The sequence below is a fragment of the Ictidomys tridecemlineatus genome, chromosome 1 (assembly GCF_052094955.1).
Source record: "Ictidomys tridecemlineatus isolate mIctTri1 chromosome 1, mIctTri1.hap1, whole genome shotgun sequence".
Taxonomy (NCBI): domain Eukaryota; kingdom Metazoa; phylum Chordata; class Mammalia; order Rodentia; family Sciuridae; genus Ictidomys; species Ictidomys tridecemlineatus.
The window spans coordinates 163,341,175-163,369,084 of NC_135477.1; the positions used below are offsets into that span (position 1 = coordinate 163,341,175).

Sequence of the window (27,910 nt, forward strand, 5' to 3'; positions counted from 1 at the left end):
CATTCTGGCCACAGTGTGATCTGTCTTCTTCAATGGAAGCAGATAATGCTTTATGGATGACATCACTGGTAGGGCCATTCCTTCAAGGTCTAACTTGGACTTTCCCACTTTGTAGTCCCTGTTTTCACCATTCGGAAGTAACACTTTCCTTTTCTGAATCCTGGTAGAACCCTGACTTCACTTGGGAATTTCAGTTATGTGTATACATACCTTCCTCCCTCGGCTGTGAGATTCTCAGCTTCAGGGACACAAAAGGTATGTTGCATTCATTGCCAAAGTCCCACCATTCCCAGGTGTTGAGTGACGTGTAATGAATGAGTGAAGCTGTAAAGAGTGATGCTTAGGATTCAAAGCCTGGTGTTCAAGGGACATTATTTTTGCCACTAATGCAACTTATCTACATCTCTCTTTGCTTGTCAGGAATGGAAAAAAGTCAAATTTATCTCTTTGGGTTACTGGAAAGAAGGAGGAAGAGAAATAAACACAAAAGTTTCCAGGTACGAGCTCTCAGGCCCAGAAGCTCCTGTTGGGGAGGGAAGGACACTATTATATCCCAGTGGCCTCGTGGAAGCAGTGTCTGGGGTGGAGGTGTTGCTGGATCCTGGTAGGGTATTCTTTTGACCCTTCTATCCAGGGATTGGCAGCTGGTAGAAGTGCCCCCAGTCCCAGGCAGGTGGCCACTGCATTTTTCAGCTCTAAGCACTGGGTGAGTGAGGGGCTTGGAGTCACCATGGCTCTATCAGAGACAGAGCAAGAAGGGTTTTGGCCTACAGAAGCTGCAAAACTCAGCTCTCGAGCCTTGGTAAATTCAGGAACTTAAATACAGGTTCACCCTCTTGCCTGAAGTGACATAGACCCTGTCTCTTAGGAAAAGTAAAGGGCCAAAAGCATGAATGACTGGACAATGAGGCTTCTCCTTTACCCACACAGAGACTACTGCTCTAACAGTTTATTTTTTTCCCCTTCTACCAATTGGATAACTATGTGTTAGGTACTTGGCTTGGTGCTGGGAACCCAGTGGTTCCAAGGGGTGTAGTCCCTGCCCTCAATGAGCTCAGCTGGAAATCATGAAAATGAATCATAATTTCCCAAAAATTAGTAAAAAAAATAAGTAAAAGAACATTTCAACTATGGTAAGTACTCCGAAGGAAAATGCAGAGGCTTAGATGGCGATGAAAGCAGTTACTCTTGTATAGCAAGTCAGCAAAGGTTTCCTTGAAGAAGAGAAAATATCCCTTGCATTACCATGTCGTCCACCTTCTTGCTCCCACTAAAGTGTGGCTTCCTATGAGGTCACTGCTGTCCCTGCAGGCTTCGAATAGAGGACTGTTCATTCCCTCATCTCCTCATTCCACAGGGTCAGGACCCTTGTTCTAATTATTGCTTTCTAATCATTCATTATTCCTCCCTTTCTAAAAGAATGCTGGCTCCTTTGAAACATGTTCCAGTAAACCATGCATCCCTTCTCCGTACTGCAGGTGTGGCCAGGTCCCCTCTTCCACTGATATTTTAACTTCTCCTTCTGTCTCCTCCCCCTGCTCCCTCTCTATTTTACTGTGGCCATTCTTGATGACTTCAACAACCACAAACAAGTCATCTATACTCCAGCCTTTTATGTTCTTGACCACCTTAGGTGGTTCTCCTCCACTCCCAGCTGAGACACCCAGTCCCACCATTACACCCCAGTCCTTGTTACCCAAAACAACACCACCTTCCACATTTGTATTTCAAGCATCTCTTTCTCTGGGAGACTTTACACCTCTATTGTTCTAGCTCAAATCTGACCCCTCCACAATCCTATGAGCTCATCAGGGCCTCAGTCTATTGAGGCTACACTGCTCTCTATCTGTCCCTTCTTTCTCTCTCCTTTCTTTACCCCCTGATCTGTCAATCACTGCAATCATTTTTGTCGCACATTCTCATCCTCACCTTGCATTGTCTTCACCTGCAAATCTACCTAAGTAATTAAAACACCTTTCTATGTACCTTGTGCCTGTGCTCAAACAATTAAATATGGCTACAGAAAACATGATTTGTCAGCTGGTTGTATTTTAAATTTATGAACAGGAATCTCAAGTGGGTGTTAGCACTGTTGATCAAAATCTACTACTTCTCTCATTTATATCCCTCTTTCATCCTTCAGGAGGGCTATTTTTCTACTTGGTTCAAAACTCCAGAGCTTGCCTCTTCTTATTCTCAGCTGAAGACCTTTTTCTTAATTCATTGAGAAAGCAGAATCAACAAGAAGAGAATTTTCTTTTACAACAGCCACTAAATCTATCCACGGACCTGTGTCTGAAAGCATGAACTTGGCCTTTTCCTCTTGTTACAGTAGCTGAGCTGTCCTTGACCTTAGGTCCCTTTATCTCCAGCATTGGATTTCATCCCCTTTCATCCACATGCTCAAGAAACCACCTCTTCTATACTTATTCTTTCCTCTCTCATGCATCATCAAAATGTCCCTTTCTGCTGTATCATTTCCATGAACATATGAATGTACCCTTATCTTTAGTCTCTCATCTCTCTGCTCCCTTTTATAGAAAAACTCATTTAAAAAGTTGTCTCCATTCACTCTATCCAATTTCTCACTTTCCATTCAAATCTCTTGAATCCACTCCAGTGGACTTTGTCTTATTGAAATTGCTTTTGCCAAGACCAGCAACAGCTCCTGCTGCCAAATGCTGTGGCTAATCCTAGTCCTCTTTTTGCTGCTTGTCCTACCAAGAATAGAAATTTAGAAACTTCTTACACCTATGATTTTTACCACGATGGTGCACAGATGTGGTATCCATGTTTGTTCATTCTTCCTTTCTTCTTCTTCGTCTTCGTGTGTGTGTGTGTGTGTGTGTGTGTGTGTGTGTGTGTGTGTATGCCAGGGATTGAACCCAGGGGCTCTTAACCACTGTGCCACATTCCCACCCTCATCCCTCTTCTTTTGAGACAGGTTTGCTAAGTTGCTTAGAGCCTCACTAAGTTGCTGAGGCTGGTTTTGAACTTGTAATCCTCCTGTTTCAGCCTCCTGAGCTGCTGGGATTACAGGTGTGCACCACCAAGCCTGGCAGTTTCCACATTCTTGTGTATATATACCCTCTGGAGTGTGGATGAAGCCTCTGATTTGCTTTTAACCAATTGAAGATGGCAAAGGTGATATCATTTCACTTTTGTGACTACACCATGTTATATAAAATTTCATCTTAGTAGCAGACTCTGTGCAGGGCCTTTAAAACTTAGCTGGATTTTATAGAAATAAGTGGTCATGTTGTGAGGCCCACGTGGCAAAAAGCTGAGGATGGTCTCAAGCTGACAGCAACAAATCCTCAGTTCTACAACCGGAAATGAATTCAACCAACAGTTGAGCAAGCTTGGGGGACTCTTTATCAGTTGTGCCTCCAGATAACAGCTCAGTCAGCACCCGGATTTCAGCCTTGAAAGACCCTGAGTAGAGAACCCGTGTAAACCATGCCAGGCTCCAGAACTGTGAGACAGTAAAATGTGAGTTGTTAAGCCATTACTTTTGTGGTAATTTATTACACAACAATGGATAACCAATACAACCACTCATCTTTTTTATGTAGTCATTCGTTTTTTATGTCTGTTGCGTAAGTGCCTTCTTAAGTTGTATTTTTTAAAAACTCAGACATAATTTATGTGCCTTTTAAAAGGGTAGAAATAATTTTCACTTCCATAAAAAAACCTGCTTGTCTTGTTTTTACATCTTCATGGCTCTATTCCCAGGACCTAAAGCACCTGGTTCAATATATATATTCAGAATTATGAGTAAATTTAAAACTTTTCTTGAAAGATGCAGCTGTCTTGCTCTGAGATTTTGTTGGCCTATTTTCTAGAGCTGTAGGCCAACTGAGATATTTTCCTTTCCTTTCACTATAAAGAAAACAACATTGCAAGCCCAGTGATCAATAGGAAATAATTCTTTTCTGTCTTTGAAATGAGTGTATAATAGGGAACAGAGGCAATTGTGACAAACTGAGGATCAGTTACTCAGCTCTAGCTAGTGTTTGCTGTGGGCTGACTCTATGATATGAATATGGTTTGTCCTCTCCCAGACCCATGCTGCAATTCCCATGAGGCATTAGGAGGTATTAGGATGCAGGAACTTGAAGAGGTGACTAGAGTTTTATCCTCTTGAAAAAGTCAATCCATTCACCAAATATGACTCTTTGAACTTGAACCAGAATTGTAAGCAGGTCCTATGGGCTTAGTTTTGCCAAATTCTCTGTATTTCAAAATAAGAAATATGAAACCACCTGTTTGATTAAATTAAATTTTGTTAAAACCACACAGTGAAAAAGGAAAAATGTGTAGCACAACTTGGTACCCAGTTCTCCAATTCTGACTTGTGACACTGACCTTATGGGACACAAGTATGGTAAGACAGCAGGTGATTCCAACAAGATAGCTCCCCACCTTCCCAGATGGGTTGGAACCTCTTCACACAGTGAATTAGGAATAAAACTAGATCTCTCCTCTCCTGACCCTTCATGCCTGCCCAGACTGCATTCAGGGCCTTTAAAGAAAAGTACTGCCTTGAACCTCACCAGATGGAGTAAAATTGTGTCTGCGATGTAGACTGAGAATCTAACCATCACTCAGCTCTGCAGCCAAAATTCATCTATTTGGGTAGTCCCAAACACCTGAAAAGTGCAGAATTTAATTCACATTCTTGGATTGGTAGTCACCAACTGTTGACATAGGCAAATACATTATTATTTCAAGAGGAACACATATCTCAGCCCCTCCAAGAATTCACACAAGTTCCAAGGAACAGAAAAGCAAGGGAAAATTTAAATAGAACAAGGGGTTGTGCATGAGGCCATGGGTTCAATTCCCCAGCACCATAAAACATAAATAAGCAAATAGAATATAAAAGAAAATTAAAAAATAAGAATTATGATACAGACTACAAAGTATTTTATTTTAAATGTTTCGCAACCATAAAAATGAGCTTGAAAATATGTACAGTGTGCGAGGTATTGTAAAGAATGATTAGGACCAGATTCTTGTGTAATCCCAGAAGCTGAGGAGTTGAAGGCAGAGGTTTGCTAGTTCAAAGCCAGCCTCAGCAACTTAGTGAGGCCCTAATCAACTTTGCAAGACTCTGTCTCTGAAATATAAAGAAAGGGCTGGGGATGTGTCTCATTGGTTAAGCACTCTTGAGTTCAATCCACAGTCCAAAAAAGAAAGACTTGTAGTACAAAGAACATATCAACAGTAAAATAAAAAGTTGCATTTAGGCTATAACTGCTTTCTTAACAGCAACCACGGAAGTGACGAGATAATGATTGGAAATGATAATCTCAGTGTGCTGAGAAAAGATAAAATATATTTTAAGAAAAAACTACAAAATAAAAATATTTTCAAATAAAATTTAAAAGAACCTTATTAAAGTAAGTTTTAAGGCACAGATTCAGGTAGAAGGACTGAGATGCAATAGGAAGTGAAGAACGAGAAGGGATAAATATGTGGGCAATCTCGAGGCTAATAAAAAAGTATACTTCCTAAGGAAAGGAGACCTAAAATATGACACCAATAGTGTATAATTGAGTGTGTAGTGAAAGTACTCATCTTTTCTGGAGTTAGGGAAAGATACTGCTTAACTTTTCATTACCACTTTATTAATTTAAGCATACTTAAGAGAGAATAAAGTGTTTAACTTCCAAATTAGTAGAGGTTAAAGCAAAATAGAATAAGGGGAAAACATTCAACTGGTCCAAAAGAAGGCCAAAAAAAGGAGAGAAAAATTAATGTAATAGGTAGAACATATTGAACAAAATAAGAAGGTAGATATGACTGCAACCATGTATGTAATTGTAATATGTATAAATATAATAATTTTAAACATATCACCAAAATAATGTCTATAAAAGACATCTAAAACATAAGAATGCAGAAAGGTTGAAAGTGAAAAGGATAGAAAAATATTTACCAGGCAATCTACCCACAGAAATGTGATATGACATGTTAATAAAAAAAAATTATTGCCATTGCCCTCGTTATTGTTTATTGAGCATCTGCTCTGTGTGAGGCAATATCTCAACCTTAATAGCCTCCTTCTAAGATAGGCATTTGAAAATCTTTACTTTGGGTGCAGATTTTACATGGACAGTTGCATGTACAGTTTGAATAATGAGTACACTTGTGTGAACCACCCAGAACATGCCCTTATGCTTCTTTCCAGTCAATACCTCCCAACATACACAGCCAACGTCCACCAGTTAGATTCCTATCGTCTTAGTTTTGCCTGTTCATGAACTTTGTATGCATGAGATAGCACAGGACATATTCTACTCTTTCCAGCTTCTACAGTATGAAAGGCAGGTTTGGAGAGAGGTTGGAATAGGGTTGAGGGCCTCCCCACCATGTCTACCACTCTGTACTTTGAAACCAAGGAACTTCTACGACTAAGTGAGGGGGTCCCAGCCTCTCCCCCAATCATCTGACAAATTGTGACCAAGGAACCCTACAGTTTAAGTGAGGGGTCATAGATGAACCCACAGATTCTCACACTCACTACCAATCAGGGCCATGAATAAATGTTTGGGTCTCTCTGAGACTGTTTCACTTACGTAAAATGAGCTTCTCGTATGATATGGAATGATTCTGGGGCTGACCTGGGGCCCAGCCTATCCTCTTAGGCAGGAGGAATGCTGCTGAAGTTGGAAAAGGAAGACCAACAGGGCTGGAGGTTGAGAGATGAATTCTGCTCATCTCACAGTGAGGGACTGAAGCCCAGTCAGGAAGGCTCTTGCTGGTTGGTGGCAGAGCAGGATTCAGCCTTGTCCTTTTGGCACTGGCAGCCGGAGGCCTGCTGTCCCCTGAGCACACAGGCCTTTGTTACCATTGTGAGGTAAATGCCAGCCTGACCTCCCTATTCCTGGGGTTTGGGGCTTGGCCCTGATCTCTTAAACTGCCTGGCCCCCATCCTGAGCATATTCTTCCTCCACTGGTGCCTTCTTCTGCCTTCTTTCAGGAGGACCTATCAGTTGGCTTGTGCCAAGACTGAGATTAAGGAAGCTGTTGGCTGAGTCAGAGGTGAGGGGAGGGTCCTGGGAGGGCAGAAGCTGGAATCATGCTTGAGGATTGGTGGGGCTAGAACTTGAGAGACCCTGAGCTCCTAAGCTCTTGGGAGTGTCTCCCAACACCATCTGACTTTAAAATTCATGTTCCCACTTACACATGCATGCCCATGGTTAAATAAGGAATGGTTTTAACTAAAGGATTTATAATAAGAAGCACTTCTCTACCCAAAATTTCTCTTTCTGGGGCAATTCATCTTTTTTTTTTTTTAAATCAGTGGTTCATTTTAGCTATTCAGTTCTTCATCTCTCTGCCCAGTAACCTTATAGTTATGCTTATTAATTTATCAACATTACGTAAGATGAAAATGTACACCTACTCCACCTCTCAATATAAATATTTCATTGCTTTAGTGCTTTATTGATTGCTTCTGTAACTTTAAAATTATGTAAACATAAGGCCAAATTTCGTAGAAATTATTAGTATTTGTGTTAGTTTCCTATTCCCATTATAACAAATGACCCCAAATGTAGTGGAATAAAACAACATGAATTTATTTCCTTACGGTTCTGGAGGTCAGAAGTCCTAAAATCAAGGTGTTGGCCAGGCCTCGCTCTTTGCGGAGGCTCCAGAGGAGAATCCTTGATCCCTTGGCCTCTAGAGGCCTCCTGCTTTCTTTTGACTCATGGCTCCTTCCTCTGTGTTTAAAGCCATGAGATAGCATCTTCTCTCCTTTCTGAACTTCCCTCCCTGCTTTTATAAAAAAAACACCTGTGAACATAATAATAAGCTCACCCATGCAATCCAGGATAATCTCCTCACCTCAAGTTCCTTAATTGAATCACATCTGCTAAGTCCTTTTTCCCCCCTGGAGATAGGGTATTCAAAGGTTCTGGGATTAGGCCATCAGGGGATTAGTGAACATCTTTGGGGGCCATTAGTCTTCTTTCTACACCTTACAACCCAGTTTACCTGGGACACTTCCATTATATTCCTATTGTTCTGTAAAAATCATAATACGGCCCCTTTCAATCTCAAAAGCGTCTCCATTTGAATAAAAAAATTGTACGAGTACACTACCTATCCCCTGTTTCCCAATCTTTTCCACATCATAATGTGTAGAAAATGATAACAGTTTGAAGGGCCTTGGGAAAAAAGACCATTTAAGGCGCTCATGACAAGCAATAATAGTCTCAGGGGCTCCAGCTACCTTAGATCCTCTTGGCTACCCCAAGGGGCCAGGGTATCCATATCAGTGGCCTCCTGAGCCATCCTGGTACCCCACTGGCTATCATGCATCACTGGAGAAATCATCTTTATGTTAACACAATAAGATGTGTTTCAATTCTGTTCTTTATCATAGGTGAGCGGTACATGGTTCCAAGGAGAGGCTTGAATCTGGCTGTCACGTTTGTACTTTGGTGCTCTTGTCCTTGTGACCCTGCCCGTGGCTTGTCAAATGAGTGTTCTCTTTGGCATCATCTTTATATTATCCCTCCAGATCTGTGTCCCTGGGGAATCTTCCATTCTTCTGCCCTCTCTCAGGCATCAGATCATTGGCATTGGTGTCAGAGGAGTCCCATTTAACCATTGAATGGATGGAATCTTAAGTAGCTTGCAACATTTTCTCCTGGGATATCAAGAGAGTACCTATGTCTATGGCCTTTGTAACATTTTTTCTTTATATCTTGTTTGCCACATACTATTGGTAAAATATTTTTATCATCTTACCTCATTTCAAATCATCAAAAAAAGTCACCATAAGAGTCAAAATAATGTTTTGGAGGCAGAGGCACCGGTCAGCCACGCTGACCCGGCTCCAGCTGTTTTGATGTTGGTTGCCTTGGTAGCTTCTTGCTTGCAGAGCTGCTTTTCAGTCTTCAATTCCTTTGCTCATTTGCTTTACAAGATACTCTCTCCTACATCACTAGTACGTGATTTCCTGGTGGTGTCTGGTCTTCTCTATAACATAGCAATTTAATCTTTTCTTATTTCCATTAAGATTTTTTTCAAATTCACTTTTCAGCATGTGGACCACTTAATGATTTCTTGAATTATGTCTCTATAGCCTATCAACTATTTTAAATTATAACAATGATGAATGTTTACACTATAGCAAATAATTACCCAAACTACCCACAGAAATTCCATGAGTATGAACAATAGCATTTGCTCTCCAGATACTGACAAAAGGGTATGGGTCTTTCTGTGTCCCAAAGTGGCTGCTTTATGTCACTAGCAGAGTAGCACTGTTTACAATACAGCAGGCAATATTCATTCCTGGCCTCCAGTCTGGGAGGACCCTGCTTTGGTAAAGGGAGTACAGGAAGGGCCACCAACCATATCTGCTACATAGTAGCTCATAGGGCTGGCATGACAGTCAGTTAATAACAAAGAAGACTTGGTGTGGATCCTAAAACCTTGTAAGACACAAAACCTTAGAACTTCAGGGCAGGAAGCAGCTTTAGAGGGCAGTGCTCCCAGCAGGGTGGGATGGAATAGGGGTGCCATCAGTCACAGAATGTACTGAAAGATGGGGTAAGGACCCAAGGGGTCTTTAAAATAGAGGCATAGAGGGAGAAGGGACACTGAGCAGGGTTCATATGACATCTGAGGACCCACTACCCTTGAGGGTTGGATGGGGGGGTGGTAAGAACAGAGACTAAATCCCTCACTGTTAGGTACAAAAAGATTAATTATCTGTATATCTCTCTAGCATATCCTTTGGGATATGCATTTAACATTTAGGTTCTAAATGTTAAATTTGTCAACAAACCAGAGAGGGAAGCAGGATCAAGTAGGGTTTTCAATCACACTTTCCAGGAAAGGAAACTGAAAGGAAATCAAAAGGTTTGTCCAGGCCACCCAGCCAGGAAGTGATGGAGAAAGGCCTTCTAGTTACCCTCTACCACACACCCGCAGGTACTGGACTAATACATAGCCTGTGGGTCCATGGCTGAAGGAGGAGCCCTTAGGGCAGGGGCTATTAGAATCCAGAGCAATCAGAATCTCCTGGTTAATGCAGATTGCAAGCTGCACTCCTGGGGGTTCTGATGTGGTAGGTATGGAATGTGGCCCTGGAATTTGTATTTCTAAAATGCCTAGGTGATGCTGATTCTGTTGTTCTGGAGCCCAACTCTGAGATGACTCTTTACCACAGCAGGTGTACCGTAAGGCAGCTTCCAATAGTATAGCTATAGCAGGAGATTGTTTTTAACATGCATCAAGGCCTCTAAGACTACCTATTAAAGTCTCCTGTTAGTCATCTTGTTAATGAAAGTGAAGGAGATACAGGTGGGAAGTAGCATTGGGTGAGACCAGATAATTGATTTTGCATTTTTTTCTTGTATATTTTTCCAGAGTTTATGTCTATACAAACAATAAAATATATCCCCTCAGTTTTATACAAAAAGTTGTATCACTGTTCTCTTCATTTGGTCTGAAGCACTAGTCCAGTATTTTCTTATTAATTTTCTGTTTGATGGTTCTATTCATTGATAAAAGTTGGTTATTGGAGTCCTCTACGATAATTATATTGCAGACAATTTATCCCTTTGTGTCCATGGATATTTGCTATATATCTATCTATCTATCTATCTATCTATCTATATATATATATATATATATACACACACACACATATATACTTGTTATACATGCATTACGTACGTGTATAATATATAATTGTAATGACTTCTTGATGAATTGTTCACTTTATAATGAAATAATAATTTTGTGTCTTGTGAATTAAAGACTGTTGGTGACATAGTTAAAAAAAAGTTTTTTAGTTGTAGATGGTCCAATACCTTTATTCTATTTCTTTATTTTTATGTGGTGCTGAGGATCCAAACCAGTGTCTCATACATACTAGGCAAGCGCTCTACCACTGAACCACAACTACAGCCTATTGTGACAAAAAATTTAAAGGAAAAATGTGCAAAGAGGAAAGAGGAGAAGCCTATATAATCCATATATCTTAAGCATACTGAAATGTTGCATTTTATTTATTTATTCATACATACATGCATACATTCATAAGAGGGATTGAATTCAGGGGCACTTGACCACTGAGCCACATTCCCAGTTCTAATATGCATTTTATTTAGAGAAAGGATCTCACTGAGTTGCTTGGCACCTTGCTAAATTGCTGAGGCTGGCTTGGAACTCATGATCCTCTTGCCTCAGCCCCTGGAGCTGTGTGCCATCGCGCCAGGCCAACCGATTTTTAAATTAAACATTTTAAAATATATTGAAAGATAGTGTTGGCCTACCCCCACAGTCTCATTTCAGTAGCAATCACAGATGAGGGTTTGTTTCTTGTAACAGGATGAGATTTTTTTTTTTAAAAAAAGATGTTTTCCTTACTATAAAAGCTCATTGAGATGTGTTACAAACAAGATAGAAAGTGTAAAATTGGAACTATTGCCCAAGTCCACAACAGTGTTCTTCCGCTCCCCTTTAGATCAATGTCCCTCTTAGGTCCACTCCTAGTCCCACCCCTCCAGCTCAAAGAACGCGGTTGTTCTTGCAGTTGCAGAAATAGGTCGTCAGGTGGTGCTGCTGAGCAGACTCCGGAGCACAGAACAGGGGCCCGAGCCCGGTGTCACGTGACCCGAGCCGGGGGCTCTGGCACCTACATCACGTGACAGGGCCCGGAAGCGGCTGCCGGGGCTGCTGAAAAGGATGGCTAGGGCTCCACGCTGAGGCAAAGAAGGGTGGGCTGTGCCGAAGCTGGAGCCCGAGCCGGAGCCCGAGCTGGAGCTGGGGCCGGAGCCGGATTCCAAGAGGTGAGTGCCTGCGCTGACCTGCCCTTGCTGGCTGCTGTCACTGCTTTCCGCAGGGCCCATCTTGCCTTCCTGCGGTCCGGCTTAGCAGATGCTCTAGGTCAGGGGCTGGAACCGCCCGGGCTGTGGGTCCGAGGCTCCTGGCCCCCGCGGCGGTGTGATGCGGGTAGCCCTCCCGCATGAGGCGGAGTGGCCACCCCTTGTTCCTCGTGCTCTCTCCCTGGGACCTCGCGGGGCTGGGGTCTCCGCCCTATATGACAGGTGGAACCCAAGTCCGGAGATGGGAAAGGTTAGTCGAACGACCATCTCGGGTCGGGCTTCGGGCTGCTAGCTTTGTCCACGCTTCCCAAAGCGGTGTGCTATCTGGGGCGAGTCTCCCTCGCTGTGTCCCAGACTTGCTGATAACGTGGCTTTGGGTCACACAGTACCAGAACTGCAAGACCTAGGGAAATCATCTAGTGCAACCCCCTCCTCGGACAGTAGGAAAACCGAGCCCCAGGAAGGAGTAGGGGCTTGCTTAAGGTCACCCAGTGACTTAGTCCCAGACCTGCCACTAGACTCCAAGCGTCCCTGAGCTCCAGCAGCTGTGGACTTCTACTACACCGCCTCCTGCGGGAAACGGTGTGTGAAAAGACACCCTTTCCACTTTCTTTCTCCTTTAGTCCTCTGCTTGTCTAGCTCTGCATTCTCCATCGCTAGGGTTGGATTGGCTCTGGGCGTGGTTCCGTTTGTTCACGGTTTTTCTGCAAACTCATCACTGTGTAGGCTTGGTTTCCAACCGTCCTGCAAATTTCATGTAAGTCATATCAAAATAAGAATCGGAGTATGCCCCCTGGGAGAATACGTGGCTCAGGTGAGGCAGAGGAGATTCCTGGTATTAATTTGAAGAATAGAATCACCTGTGCTTTATTTTTCTGTAACTTGTCAGATTTGGGGAAGACGCTATCTGAATGGATGTTTGCTGTTATTTGGGGCTTGTTGAAATATGATAGCAGAATCATGTACTGAAAAGAACTGAGATAGGAGAATCAGGAAATTTTGTTTTAGCTATGCCACTTAAACTCTGCCACCTTAGGTGACAAACATCTCTCCTGGGTTTAGGTTTCTCAAGTCTATGTGATGATCGGGTTTAATCCCTAAGGGTCTCTTCTGCTCTAACATTCGTTGCATCTAGGTCTGTTTGTTTTTTACTCAGAGATATTTTCCCCCCTCTATGCTTCAAGCATTATCTTTCAACAAGACTTAATCCAGTTGTCCAGGCAACAGTTTCCTGTACTGATTTCTACATTACCATGAAATTCTTCTCTATTTTCCTGTCTCTGTATTGTCTAGGCTAGATGATGATGGCTGAAAAATGATTTTAACTGTCTTGCTCCTGATCAGAGCCCTCTCTTGACTCTTGTCTAGAGTCTTATTTACAGTAATTAACTTGTATGTACAAGAACAGTTTTCTTTATGGGTTTTCTGGAGGTCAACAAGAGGCTCCTTCCTGCATGGGGGTTTGAGGTTGTTTGTCTAGGGGTGGAGGCTATGGCAGCAGAGACTGCTCTGGTGACAGTAGTCAGTTGCAGCCCTCCCCACTCCCCTTTTTTGTTCTTTATAATTGGCTGCTCGTGAGTCCTTATTTTCTCTTTAAGCCAGGTAGCCTCATCTCCATGGCAGCTTCAGATGCTCTGAGCTGTCTGTGTCTGTTCCCAAGGCTGTGTAAGGAAGAGGCATTCTATTTGTTTTGTGATATTCCAGAATCTACAGTTAGGACCATTTGATGGAATTGCCCAAAGAAGTAGTTTTGGGGTGAGCATGAAAACTTTCAAAGAATTAGTTCCTTCATTGGAACACAGAGTATGGAGTTCCTTGTCACTGAAGGTAATTCCCACTGGCAATTACCCAGGGGTTTGTTGTGTATGAAATTACTGTGTTGGGTGGAGGATTGACCTGGGTGTACTTTGAAGTTTTCTCGAAACCAACTCCAATGAAGGTTCCAGTTCTTTAAATGCTTCACATCTCCTTCACATCAGAAGCTAAGGAATTATTGCTGGTTACTATACATTTCTTCTTTCCCCCAATCTTGCTGAATGAATGGTCTTCTGTTTCTGCTTTTGCTGGGTTGGTGCTAATAACCCATTCCAGAAGGTTATTACTGATTAATACCACTAATACCTGGAGCAGCTCTTCTTTTTCTCACAGAGGAGAACCATTGAGTCCATTTACCTCAACACAGGCCTGGAGTGGTCCTGCACCTCCCTCCTTTGGCCAGAGCTTGCTGGATTAAGCACACACAAAAAAGTGATCCACTGTTCAATAGGTGTGGATGTCAGTAGATGGGGCATTCAGAGTTTGCCAGAAGAGACATCACATGAGGCTGTGTTTAATGCTGTCCCCTCTTCTAGCCCCAATACATTTCTCTTGGAAGCCTGGACACCCAGGGCCAGTGCATCAAAGACTTCTCTGTGTTTCCCATTTCTTTGAAGTCAGAAATCTAAGGTCCACATGACACTTGGATCTCTTGGATCTTTCTTCTCAGCTCTCTAGGGCATTAAATGAAGAAAATACCAGAGAGTTTCTATAATGAATTTTCTTATTTCACATCCATGACTTTATATTATGACACTCTATATATGACTCTATATTTATCTAATGTCTCTATATTAATAATCACAAATGCTATCATTATAAGGGTCTCTTATGTGCCAGATAACTTACCTAACATCTATGTGTCTTCATAACAAATTCATGAGGTAGATGATATTAGCAATATCTTTCATAAGTCAAGAAAATAGATGATTTGAGTAATTTGGCTTGGAGTCTCTCAGACTCCAAACAGTACTTTTATTAAACATGCAGAATGGGCTGGGGATGTGGCTCAAGCGGTAGCGCGCTCGCCTGGCATGCGTGCGACCCGGGTTCGATCCTCAGCACCATATACCAACAAAGATGTTGTGTCCACCGAGAACTAACTAAATAAATAAATAAATATTTAAAAAAAAAAAAAAACATGCAGAATGGCCCTGGCAGACTTAACCCTGCCCCTGCTTCCAGGGGCAGTTTTGTTCTGGAGATTTTAGAAAGGGTAGATAATGTGTGGTATGATGGAAAGAACATTGGCCTGGGGCTCTGGTTTGCTGGATTTTAATCCCATATCTTTGGCCAGCTGGGGCCTCAGTGGAATAACCTCTCTGGGCCTTGGTTTTCTCACCTCTTAACTGGAAAGCTGGACTAGAGTCTTTTTTGAAGTCATGCATAGTTCTAATACTTAGTGATCTTTGTAATTATAGATAAAAAGTGGGCATGTTTGCCTGCTCAGCAGTGCATTCCGAGGTCAGCAACTGCCCTGTGGCTGCCCTAGCGTGAGACTTGTCCTCAATTCAAAATAATGGAAAGCATTTTTTAGATTGCAGATATCATCAATGTGTGAACTCTAGTAGGAGGTGAGGTGTACCTATCATAAGAAGACCATAATTTTTTTAGTGCTTTATTTAAATCTTCCTGTAACCAGGATCACCTGGGAAGTTGGTTAAAAATAAAATGCTCAGGTGGATTCAGATGTGGCCCAGAAATCTATGGGTTTTTTTTCTTTTGCATTTTTTTCCTTTTTTTCCTTCTTTTTTTAAAACATGTTTAACTCCTTCTATCCCAACATATTATTATATCATATAATCAGTATAAAATTATGAATTCATGAAATATATCATAATTTTTGTACCAAATTTTTAAAATCCCTTGTCTGTGCATTTTCAATTTTGACCAACTGTATTTCAAGTGCTTGGTAGCCACTTGTGACTAGTGCCTACTAAATTGGATAGTACAGGACACTTTGCTGGCCAGGTTATATTCTCCTGAACCCTGACACAGTTTTTGAATTAAAGAAAAAAAAAAGAGACTTTTTCTTTTACATTAAAAATCACTACAAGCTGGGTATGGTGCTATATGCCTATAATCTCAGCAGCTTGGGAGGCCAAGGCAGGAGGATCACAAGTTCAAAGCCAGCTTCAGCATCTTAGTGAGGCCCTCAGCAACTTCCTTAGTGAGGCAACTCAGAGAGACTCTGTCTCTAAGTAAAATATTTTCAAAAAGGCTGAAGATGTGCTCAGTGGTCTAGTGCGACTGGGTTCAATTTCTGGTACCAAAATAAGAAAAAAAAATCACTACAAAATTCTTCTTAAAAATCACCCTCTTCTAGAAATTCAGTGCTTTTTTTTTTAACAAAAAATCTATTTGCAAACACATCCTCCATACTTCATCCATTGTAAAAAGTGATTCCAACTGCTCATATTTATGTGTGGTATAACATTAAAGACAGCCTATTTTGTAGACTAAAGGGCAAGTCTTATTTACCGAATCAATTAAAAGAGTTTGTATAGGGAAAAAGAAGGAAATCTATCAAGGTTATACAAATAGTTGCTATTTCAATGCAATTTGGGTTGAATGTACTTTTCTGAAAAGTTTTCTTCTTGGGGTCTAGATATCTTATGGAGATTTTGATTTCGTGTTGATGGACCACACATAATATATAAACTGTTCATTTTATTCAAGAACCTGAAAGACAGGCTCTTCTTCAACTTTCACATATTACAAGCTTCATTTGGACAGGTAACAAGGTCCTATTAAAGTCTTCCAGAGGGCAGAAACTGGCAATTACTGCAATAGACTTGCATACCAGCCATCATCAAGGGGAGCCCAGGGGCAGGGTGGCCATGGAGACGGTGCTCAGTGGGCACAGCAAGAGGGCAGAAGGAGGAGGCCTTGGTTGCCAGAAGGAGCCATTGAAGGGGTGGATACCACCACTCTCTCTGATGCTTGGCTCCTATGTAACAGCTCTGAGAAATGTCTTCTCTACTTATTCCAGAAATGGGAAATTGCTTTCCCTCCAGCTGTTCATTTGGACCACTATCTTTAATAGAAGGTTTTTCCTTTTGTCTAGCCAAAGATCTGCCATCTTTAATTTTCCACCTGTTGAATCTAGCTCTGATCTTTGAGGCTTCAAAGGATCAATCAAGCCAGGCATGGTAGCATAGGCCTATAATCCCAGCAGCTTGGGAGGCTGAGACAGGAAGATCACAAGTTCAAAGCCAGCTTCAGCAACTTAGTGAGGCCCTGAACAACTTAGCAAGACTCTGTCTCAAAATAATTAAAATAAAACAAAATAAAAAGGGCCAGGGATGTGGCTCAGTTAAACAACCACTGAGCACCTCTGGGTTCAGTACCCGGTACCAAAAAAAAAAAATCAAATCTGTTTAACAGTCTTTAAAGACATGTTTGTGCCTCCTAACTTGCCAGGTTGAATCTTCTTAGTGCTTCTAACTTTTCCTTTACCAGTTGGTTTCCAGCCCCCTCTTGACCTAGGCCCTGACCCTTGGATGAACCATAGTTTGTCATTATCCCCTTCATAGTCTGTAGCCTGCATCAGGATGTGGTGCGTGCAAAGCTAACTGGTTCATCTACTTGGTTCTCTCCCTTCCTAATGTAACCTAGAATTGTATTTGCTTATTTGACGTCTGTTATTATATTATTTGACCTCTTTTGAGCTTATCATTAGCCAAAGTCTATAAATAGCATTTTTTCTTTTCTCAGTATGTATGCAGAAACTAAGCCACATTTCCCACATCCTGCAATTGTTTATTGGACTTTAGTTCTTTAGGTTTCAGCTTCTTCTTGAGCTTTCTAAGCAACATTCTGATATAGGTAGCTTCAGGGTTTTGTTTTATTTTCCTTTTTTGGTACTGGTGATTGAACTCTAGGGCACTTAACTACTGAGCCTTATCCTAGCCCTTTTTAATTTTTTTTTTTTTAAGACAGGGTCTTGTTTTGCTTAGGGCCTTGCTAAGTTTTCTGAGGCTAGCTTTGAACCCGTCATCATCCTGCCTTAGCCTCCTAAGCCACTGGAATTACAGGCATGCACCATCATGCCCAGCTAGCTTCTGTTTTTTGTATATGACATAAAGAAGACTCTTTACAATGTTTGAAATAATTCAAGCATCTGTACTAAGTAAGTATGCAACAAAGTGGTTTCTTGGTTGGTTAGAAGGGATTGGGGAACTTAGCACTCCCTGTGGTCTGTCCCTTTGCCCTCAGTATTGTACAGGATTTACTTGAAAGGTTCTGTTCCTCAGATGTTTTTGGTGTGTTGGAAGAGACTAGAAATTAGCCATTGTTTTCATAAATGCAATCATTGGTATCTGGAATATTAGAAATGGGGAAGAGCTAGGAGATATTTCAGCTTATACTTCCACCCTGCTTTTGCATTTGGAAACTAAGATTCTAGAGAAAGAAAATTGTTAAAAATTGCAGAGCAAACAGGTGAGAGAGGCAGGCTTAGAACCCAGGTCTCTTGACATATGAGCTAACTTACCTAGCTTTTACCTGCATAACGAGAGGTTTTCAATTACTTGTGTTAAAGATTCTTTATAGATTCATCCCCTTCCTTAGCTGAGACTCTGACAATGGAACTGGACAGGGTCTTCCCTGGGATTAAGAGGTCCTGCTGTGACTTAAGTATGGTTTTCCCCACCAAAACTCATGTTGGGGAATGGTTGAGAGATGGTGTCTTTAAAAGGTACTTAGGTCATGGGGCTTCACCTTCACAGGAGTGGGTTAGTTACTGTGACGATGGGTTGTTGAGAAGCAAGCTTGGTACCTCTCCTTGGTCTTTCTCTTGTGACCTCTCTACACACTGGTGGTTCATTTTTTCACCATGCACAAAGCAACTAGAGGTCCTTACTGAAGCTGAGAAGATGCTCTTGGACTTTAAGAACTGCAAACTCTTTTATCTATAAATTCCCAGACTCAGATATTTTTGTTATAGCAGCAGAAAATGGACTATAACAGCCCCTTTCCAGTTTTCTGTTAAGCATTTTCCTGGTAAGATTATATGTGGTCTTTTCCACATTAGGGTTCATGGGAGAAAATGAGATCTCCCCTGGATCACTCTTATGCTCAGGGCCAGTTTTCAAGAGTCCTCAGGTACTGGACCTGTTGTTGCTTGCAGAGAGCTGTCCTCTGGCAGGTGAGGTTGGATGTTGGTATGGATGGATTGTTGTGATAGCCACTGGAGATTCTGCCTCGTCACCAGGTTTCTGAGATAACATGTCAGGCTCAGCATGGTATGTAGCCATGGTATGTAGTCTGCCAAGTGGTAAAGGATTTTTACTTGAAATTTTTCATGATAGTGTACCTTTTTTCCATATTTGATTGCAGATTCTTTTATTTATTTATTTGGTACTGGGGATTGAACTCAGGGGCACTTGACCACTGAGCCACATCCCCAGCCCTATTTTGTATTTGATTTAGAGACAGAGTCTCACTGAATTGCTTAGCGCTTCGCTTTTGCTGAGGCTGGCTTTGAATTCACAATACTCCTGCCTCAGCCTCTGGAACCACTGGGATTATAGGTGTGCACCACTTGCAGATTCTTGAAGGGCAGGAAGTTGGCTCTTTTTCTTTGTATACTCCTTCACAGCAGTGGGCACCATATTCAGTAGACATTTCCAGATTCAGGCAGGGTATCAGGAGATGTTTTCTGCTCTGCTATTTCCTAGCTGTAGCCCCCCTCATCTTCAAGGTGCTGATTCTTTTTCTGTCAGATGATGGGTTGGGGTGACCTGTCTAGGCTTTTTTTAGTGACAGTTGCTAGGATTCTGGGGACTTCCTCAACTCCCAGATGGCCTCCCTGTTGTGAATCACAGAGAAGCTCTTGCTCTTCTCCTTTCTGGAATAGCGTTATGGAAAGTCCTCCCTGCCCCCAGCGGAGTCCACCCTCACTGTCCTTCATCAGCACACATAGGAAATATTTCTTCTTCACGGTCTTTTAAACATGAGCAATTCGAAAATCAAGAAGGTGTAGGAGTGGAGAAGGCGTGATACTTTCCCTCCCCATCATAAAAGTCATGGCCAACACTCCTGTAATAAGACAGTTTAACAAGAAAATCATAACAGTTATTTAATCCAAGTTTTATGTAACACACAAGTCTTCAGAAATGAAGGCTCAAAGACCTAGGGGAAACCGCCCATTTTGATGCTTAAGTTTGATGAGCACAGACAACTGTGGAGAAATGGGATTACCCAAAAGGGGCGGAGGTCATGGAAATGGATGAGGGGAAACCCAGCAAGGCCAATCTGCTCAGATTCTTCTTGACCTCTCTGCGTAGAATTCCTTCCATCCATGGATGGATCCTCTGGATTGAAAATCTTCAAAGGAGAAGGGAGAAGGGACAGAGTGGCCTTTCAGGATTTTGTCATCACTTTGCAGGAGAAGGGTTCAGGCATTTAGGACTCACCTTAGGGAAGAGGAATTCTGCTTCTGTGACTTGCTTCAGGGGAGCAGGCAGGGTGGGAGACAGGAAGGTGGGAGTAAGTCAGAGACTTTCTGACTGAGGACTTCCAGTCTGTCTTCAGGTGCTCAGACGCAAAAGCACCAGGCTTTGGGGTATTATTTTCTGAGCCCAAGTAAAGGATTGCAGAGGGTAGATGTTGAAACTAAGATCAAGGTCTCCTGCTCCCTCACACTCTTGGTCTTCCTCTGAGCTGCCTTCAGCTGCCTTTGCTCAGTACTCATACTGGTGGCAAGAAGAGACCTACTGAAGGGGTGAGACTTACTGAGTAGCCTGCAGTGTACAGAACAGGCCTGAGGTCATGACGGAAAGAAGGAGATGAACTTCAGTGGCTCTTGACCTGTTGGGGAGTTTGAGCAGAACTGGATGATCCTGAGGGGATTTCTTGAATGCACCAGGATTTTCTAATGCAGAAGAAGGAAAAAGAGGATACAATGAGAGCTGTTCATATGCCCGTCCTCTGAGGGCTTGCTCTTGGGAAAGACACATAAATCTAAGCATGTTTGAAGTCCTCAGAGGAAGGAGCAGTTAATCCAGAGCAAAGGAATAGGGCAGGCTTCCCGGAGGGGTTTGCCAGCGTCATCTCCCACTCCTCCCAAGCATTGCCTCACCTCTGCTGGGTGCAAGTGCACTGGGATGAATTTAGAAGTTCACGAGCACAGCACCTGCTGGGGAGGCGTAGAGCAGTAGCCGAGTGACCTCAGCCTGGCCCCATGCACTTTGTACCTTTGCATTTTCCTTGGTACTGGGCACTCTCCTTGTACTTGATCTATAGTGCAGCTGGCCCTGTGAGCAGCTGTAACAATGACTACTTCTGCCTCAGACCTGCAGCTTTCATCCCCAACTGCTGGACATCCTAATGCTGACCCTGTCCCTGCAGCTACCATGTCCACCCAGAGGCTTCGGAACGAAGACTACCACGACTACAGCTCCACGGACGTGAGCCCTGAGGAGAGCCCGTCGGAAGGCCTGAGCAACTTCTCCCCTGGCTCCTACCAGCGTTTTGGGGAAAGCAGCAGCACAACGTAAGTCCCTGTTACCCTCTTCCCTCCTGGGCGGGAGTCATATTTCTAAGTCTCCTTTGGAGTCAGTTCTTCTCGCCCTTTTAGCCAATTCCCCACTGAAACTCAGGGCTCATCTGGGCTGAGTTTGGCCCTCTTTGGGCCTCAGTTTCCCTAGATGTAAGAAAACATGGAAGAAGTCACTCTGAAGCTAAACTGGCTGGGTGGCACCACCACCTCAGTTGGAAAATTCAGAGGAGACTTTTAGGCTCCCGAAGGTTTCCCAGCTACCCCTAGCCTCAGTGGACCTGTGACCTTTCTCAGGGTCCCTGCACCTCATGCTCTGCACCTTCCATTTATCTTCGGGCTGAGCTGTCAGCCTTCCGTTGTTCCCTTGTGGGTTGAGTGAGACTGTGTGGGATCATGCTGTCCCCCATGACTGCACAAGGGGACTGTGGAAGCATGTCTTGGAGCCCCTCACTAGGGTGGCTCCCTCTGCCTGCACCCTGTCCTGGGCAGGGCATATTCTCTTGTGAACTGGCCAGGATCTAGAGGATATGGTCTGTCCACGTGACCTGCCCCTCGCTACCACTGTCTGGTTTCTGCTCATAAGGATTTGTGCTCAGTTCGGTAGCTTATTTCTCAGCCAACATGCTTGTGTAGATTCTCATGTGCTTGTGGTTTTAGCTGATTGAAAGATTGCTTAAAGCACAGCCGGCAGCAGCAAGGACCACCCTTCCTCTTTTCCTTTAAGCTTGTCTCCCACTGGCGTTGCCCCGCAGAGGAACTCCACATGCAGCCAGTGGGTCACGCTCATTATTGTGAAATACCTCTTCCAAGCTTCTCTTCTGTACCTTCCCTCCTAGTTTTTGCTCCTCCTTGTTCTCAGGCTTCAACTTGTCTATGCAGTACTTGCCCTGTAGGGTCTTGTTTTTCACTTTTATAAGAGAAGGCTCTGAAACTCAAAACTAACCAGTCAGCAACCCTAGAATTGGAGCTCAGATGTCTTGGATACACAGAGGTTGATGCATGCCTGCTAGAGATGCTGAATCTCTCTTTTTTTTTTTTTTCACATTGGGTTATAATTAATAGTGAATCCAAAATTACTTTCCCTTGTTTTTTGGAAATTGAAAAAATCAGAAGATACCTTCCTTGGGCTTGTATCCAGACATTTTCCGGGATGTACTTGATTCTGAGGTTCCCATCCTGCCCTGATATTGTGATACGAGGTAGGTGATCAGGAAGGCCCATCTGTAGGTAATGGCAGGTTTCACTGTCCCATTGCAGTCGGTCCAGGGAAAGGTGTTCCCCTGGGACTTGAAAGATTGATTTATGTCCAGTCTGGGGCCCAGGATCCACACAAACATTTATGTAGGAAACATGGCAGATATATTTTCTAGGTTGATTTGGGGAATCTTGTTAACACAACCAAATGTCCAGTACTTAGGAAGTGTTAGGGACAAGTTTTTGAGCTAGATTCCACTTCTGTTTGTGCCTTGCCCTACCCTGTTATCTGGTTTGCTAAGGAACAAAGTACATGGATGTACTTCTTAGCCTACAGGTACATTCATGCACACACCTGACTCTTCTAGAAGTTAATAGCTCATTAAAACTCTGTAATTGGTAGGTGTAAGTGAAAACCCCCAGACATTTTCATGATGAAGTGTTTGGTGAGACTGTTTCCTATCATTTGATATTTTCAAGCTGTTGACTTTTTGACAGAAGCCTCAATTGACATTCTTGGGCACATTTTTCTTCTTGTTGCCCTGTTGAGCAGTAGTAACAGCTATTGATCACACCTCTGTGCTTCTTCCCTAGTCTAGCAGACTGAGATTCCAGCTCACTCAAACTGGCTTTTTTCTAGATGTCTGGAGCAGCCATTTGACAGGTGTGGTCTGCCGACCTTTTTGGTATTTTCAAGACCATTTCAAGAAGTCTAAGGGGACAGAACCCTCTTCATAATAAGCCTGAGGTGCCGTTTGCCTCTTCTTCACTGTGTTGACTTTTGAATATGATTTAACATGAACATTGACTAATATCACTGCTGATCTCATCAGGGGAGATTATCATTAGTCAATGGTGGGTGAAATCACAGGTGTTTCAACACAGGTTGATGCAATGGCTCCAATTCTTACTAATTGTTGTTGTAGTTTCACTTACTTAAGAATGTCATTGATGAAACAATCAAACCACCAATTTCATTAAATTATAACCCTTCACCACGGATCTCTATATGACAAAGAGGAAAGCTCACAGAGGGACTACTTCTTCATTCTAAGTATGACACTTGCCTTAGGGCAAAGCCTTTGAGTAAGGGTTGGAGTTGTCAACTGAACTATCTGTTCTCCCCCTCTCCCCACCATAGAACGTCATTTTTATTAGAAATAACAACTAACTATAGGTTATTTGGATTTGAGTATTTGGCATTTTCTTGACAATGAAAGAAATGAATTCATCAACTCCCCCTAAACAATCAATAATATTTTTTGCTTACAATAAAATTTGATATTTCAAGCAAAATTAAGGAAACAAACCCTTGAAGTTGACAACTTACCTGTAATCTCCCCTAATGAGATCAGCAGTGATATTAGTCAATGGTCATGTTAAATCTATTAATATGATTTCTCAATGTTATATAAAGAAATGTGCTAATGTTTGGAAGATCTGCATAACTCAGGAAACCAATAACTTCCAAATAGCTGAAAATATGATGTTAGCAAATTGTACATGGGTATAAGATCCATCAAGAGCAAGATCACCAATGGATTTGAATACAAAAGATCACATTTGAATACAAAAGTTCACATTCTACATTGCAGTTAACGTCTCAGAAACTATCAGGTGTTTCATTTTGGAGTAGGGTGAAAAGAAAGATTAATTAAAGGGCCTATTAAAATACTCTTTTCCTACTACATTTCTAGACAGAACAAATTTTCTTTATATACATCAACCAAAATAATGTATCATAGTAGATTGAATGTAGAAATAGGTAAATCCAGCTATCTTCAGTTAAATGACATTAATGAAATTTTTTAAATAAAAAAAATTATTCTTCTCACATTTTTCTTCTTTTTCATTTGGAGCTAATTTTTCATTTAAAAATGTATTCACATTTAATGAACTTATTTTAATTAAAATTTTTAACATTTTTGTTTCAACTTTAATATGTATTTTTAAAATCTTTATTAGTTATTGATGGACCTTTATTTATTTATTTGTTTATATGTGGTGCTGAGAATTGAACCCAGTGCCTCACACATGCTAGGCAAGCACTCTACCACTGAGCCACAACCCTAGCCCCCATATGATATGTCTTAACAGATATAATGCAAAAGTTATTTAAGGTCCTTAATTTATCAGAGAATAAAGAAGTCCTGAGACCAAAAAGTGTTAAGAACTACTAATGGGGCATAAATGGAACCTCAAGAGATTTGCTAGCCTCCTTCTTCTTCCACATAATCCACCCTGTAGTTAAGACTCTGTCGCCCCTGGTGTTGATCTTATGATATTCCTATGGCACTGGGTAATCTTGGCTTGGGGTCACCTATTGAACGAAGTAATTTTGACCACTGGCCTGAAATCCCAGCTGAGGGAGCCATTGAGACCATCTTTCCTCGTTCACTTTCCTCAAACAACAGCCCAGGGAAGGGAAGGGAATTGCCAGGTGGAGGTGACAGCAGAGCTAGGGCCAGAGGGCCTTGGTCTCCCAGCTCAAAGGCATTTTGGGGAGGCCTGTGGTAGGCAGATAGTTTTGGTACAACATTTACCTTTGCACTTTAGTGGATTAAACATTGCCAAGAAAGAAATTTAATAGACCCATTATCTCCTGGTGACTGGCTGCTGATAATGCAGCTGGACCCTTGAGGCCCTTAGGTTGTTACTTCAGTGAGGCCAGGAGAGCACTTCACCTCTTCTCAGACAATTTCCTTGATTCTTCCCCAAAATATTAAGGAGAGTTGGAAAATCAAGAAGTTTCTTCCCGATGTCAAAGGAGAAAGGTTAAAGTAGAATTGCTTTCCAAGGGGTGTAGATGGGTCTTATAAATAGCCTTTATGAGTAACAAGTGCTGTTTGCTTTCAGAATTGAAGATTTGAAACATTGCATGTTAAGCATCAGTTTTGAGTGATTTAGTTATTTGTGCAGAAGAATTTCCCAGCAGTGCCAGGGATCAAATCCTAGTGATTTAGAGCAAAGAAATATACTTCATTTGAACTGTTTTCTATCCTATTTCCTAAAGGTAGCAAAGGATTAAAATGCCAAGACCAGACAACTCTTTTGTCTGTCCCTGATGGGTCCCCCATTCCCTGTAGAAAAAGGGGGAACTCCGTGCCCACTCTTGCCCTCACCTGGACTCAAGCGACTCCTAAGGTGAACTGTTCCATGTACACGGTCCACATTTCTCTCTAGGGTCTTGTTTCCAGGCCCTTCACCCATGGTATCTTCTTCTGCAGTGACCCAGGAACACCTCCTGCCTGTCTGCCGGGTTTGGTTCAGGGCATTCCGCCCCACCCAAGCCTTCCCTGCCTTCTCTGTGGATTCTCTCTCTGGCCTTTCCTTGAGAATCTTTCCACCTCGGGTGGTTATGAATGTGTCCCCTGTTTCCTTTGAGACATTCCTAATTTATGGAGCCTAAGATCCATACCGGATTGACACCTATTTCCACCACTTGAGTTAATACCGTGTTTTATACGTGGTAGATGGTATTTGTTGAGTGGAAAATGAGTGAGGAAATACAGGAGGCTTTTCAATCACGATCTGGAGAGGGGCACAGTCTGACAACATGGGAGGGGAAATCTACCATTAAGGCAGAAAGGTAACTAGGTGGCTCTTGGAAGAGGGCTCCTCCAATCCTAGAACACTATGGCAATTGCCCCCCCCCCTTTTTTTAAACTTTTTTATACAAAGTACACTGGGGATTTCCAGCCTGCTATGGTATATATAACTTTAACTCTGCTCATGTCTCATAAAGCTTTCTGGTACAAGGTTTGGGTTTCAATTTTTATTTCCTCTATTCTGTTATACCCGTGTCTGTCTGTCTGTCATTATGTTTTGTCATGCTCTGTTGCCCTACTGGGAGTCCTCACAGTGGTCAGTTCAGTGGTTAGGATAAGACCCCAATACCCATGCCTAGAGAGAGCCCATCATCCCTCTGGCCTGAGAGAGAAGAGGTTCTGAAGGGCCAGGGTCAGGGGGCTTATAGCAACCGTAAGAGAGTGTACTCGGAGGTCAGAGTGCCTGGGCTGAAATTCTAGCTCGCTCTTTACTAGGTCCATGACCTTGAGCAAGTTGCTTCCTCATCCATAAAATAAAACCTCAGGGTTGTTGCGGAAGTCAGAGATCATGCGTGCAGGCAGGTAGTGCAGTGCTCAGTATCTGTTGTGCATCAGCTGTCGTCACGGTTAACATTCCCTTGTCTACCTTCTTCCCTCTTCAGATGGTTCCAGACCTTGATCCACCTGTTAAAAGGCAACATTGGCACAGGACTCCTGGGGCTGCCTTTGGCAGTGAAAAATGCAGGCCTCTTGGTAAGGGTCTGCACCGGTGCAAGGAAGTGTTGTAACAAACTTAGGAAATAGGTTCTGTTGTTGTTGTTTTAAATTCAGCTGAGGAAAATCAATATTCAGACATTCATTCATCTATTGAGGGCCTTCTGTGTGCCAGGCACTGTTCTTGGCTCTTAGACTGTTATCAGTGAATTAATCCCGGCTTGCTTTGTGGTGGTGAAGATGTACTTAAAAATGATTCAGATTGTTTCTATCAATAATATGCACTAATGAGCTAGTGACAGATATCTGTCCATTTTCTGTACAGTCCCCCAGCCCACCCCATCACTAAGTGGCTTTTGCAGAGAATTGTAAAACATCTTCTTTTTATGATTCACCTCCTTTAGACTGTCCACCCAAAGCCATCCTGGTTTCAGAGATGTTCAGCTAAGTGCTGTCTGTTTGGAGGTGGTGTTGTGCTAACGATAGCTTCCCCTCCCTCACATCCCTTTGCCCAGCTCTTCTTCCCACAGAGTCACAGGAACCTTTGTTCTGCTGGTTTGCAACAGTCTTGGAACAGGCTTATCTTGAGTCATTCTTGTCCAGGAGGTTAGCTCTCTGGAAGACGTACTAAGGTTTGCCCATGTCCCAGAGCTGGTCTCCACGATCACATTTCTTGTATGTGGGCCAGAAGTTCTATGCCTGGCAGGTGCCTTAGCTGCGTTTTCATCATTGGCGAATCCTAATTCTCACTGCTTTTCTCTCCTCTTTTGCCTGCAACCTCTGCCCCCAGATGGGTCCCCTCAGCCTGCTGGTGATAGGCATTGTGGCCGTACACTGCATGGGTATCCTGGTGAAATGTGCTCATCACTTCTGCCGCAGGTGAGAGCCCTCTGAGCCATAAATCATTTTTGGTTCTTATATCCTGAAAGTAGACCCTGTGCAGACAACACCCGAATGGCCGAGTGTGAAGGTTATTATCCCAGCAGGATCACCTTTCCTGGTTATTTTTGTTATTATTTTTCTGCCCTGTCATCTGTTAGGTTTACCTATGGACAGGGGCCACATCCTAACTGTATCTGCTTTGTAATGCATTGAAATGGTCCTGCCAGTGGCCGTGAATTAAGTAACTGTCCTCTAGACTTCACACTTCTGATCATTAGAAGCGTTAATCGCAGGACTCGTAGTGGTGCCTTTCGGGTTGGTGGGGAGTAGGCTCAGGTCTCAGCAGCTCCAGTTGTGCCATGACTGTCATTGACTAACCTCTGCCCTTCCTTTGC

At 42.6% G+C, this 27,910-nt stretch overlaps 1 protein-coding gene across 4 annotated transcripts in view; it reads left to right on the forward strand.

The window, feature by feature from the left end:
- The first annotated feature begins 11,657 nt into the window (after window positions 1-11,657).
- The window catches only part of Slc36a1 (solute carrier family 36 member 1), a 45,630-nt gene continuing 29,377 nt past the window's right edge, over window positions 11,658-27,910 (forward strand). The window contains exons 1-4 of one of the 4 annotated variants that reach the window (XM_040271834.2): window positions 11,658-11,822; window positions 20,970-21,171; window positions 26,582-26,672; window positions 27,424-27,512. In XM_040271834.2, the coding sequence (XP_040127768.1) occupies window positions 21,032-21,171; window positions 26,582-26,672; window positions 27,424-27,512 (320 nt within the window). In that variant the 5' untranslated portion in view covers window positions 11,658-11,822; window positions 20,970-21,031. Of the gene's footprint in view, window positions 11,823-12,545; window positions 12,616-20,969; window positions 21,172-26,581; window positions 26,673-27,423; window positions 27,513-27,910 lie in introns of those variants that run through there. The other 3 variants (XM_005325480.5, XM_040271837.2, XM_078051271.1) reach the window with 3 other exon arrangements.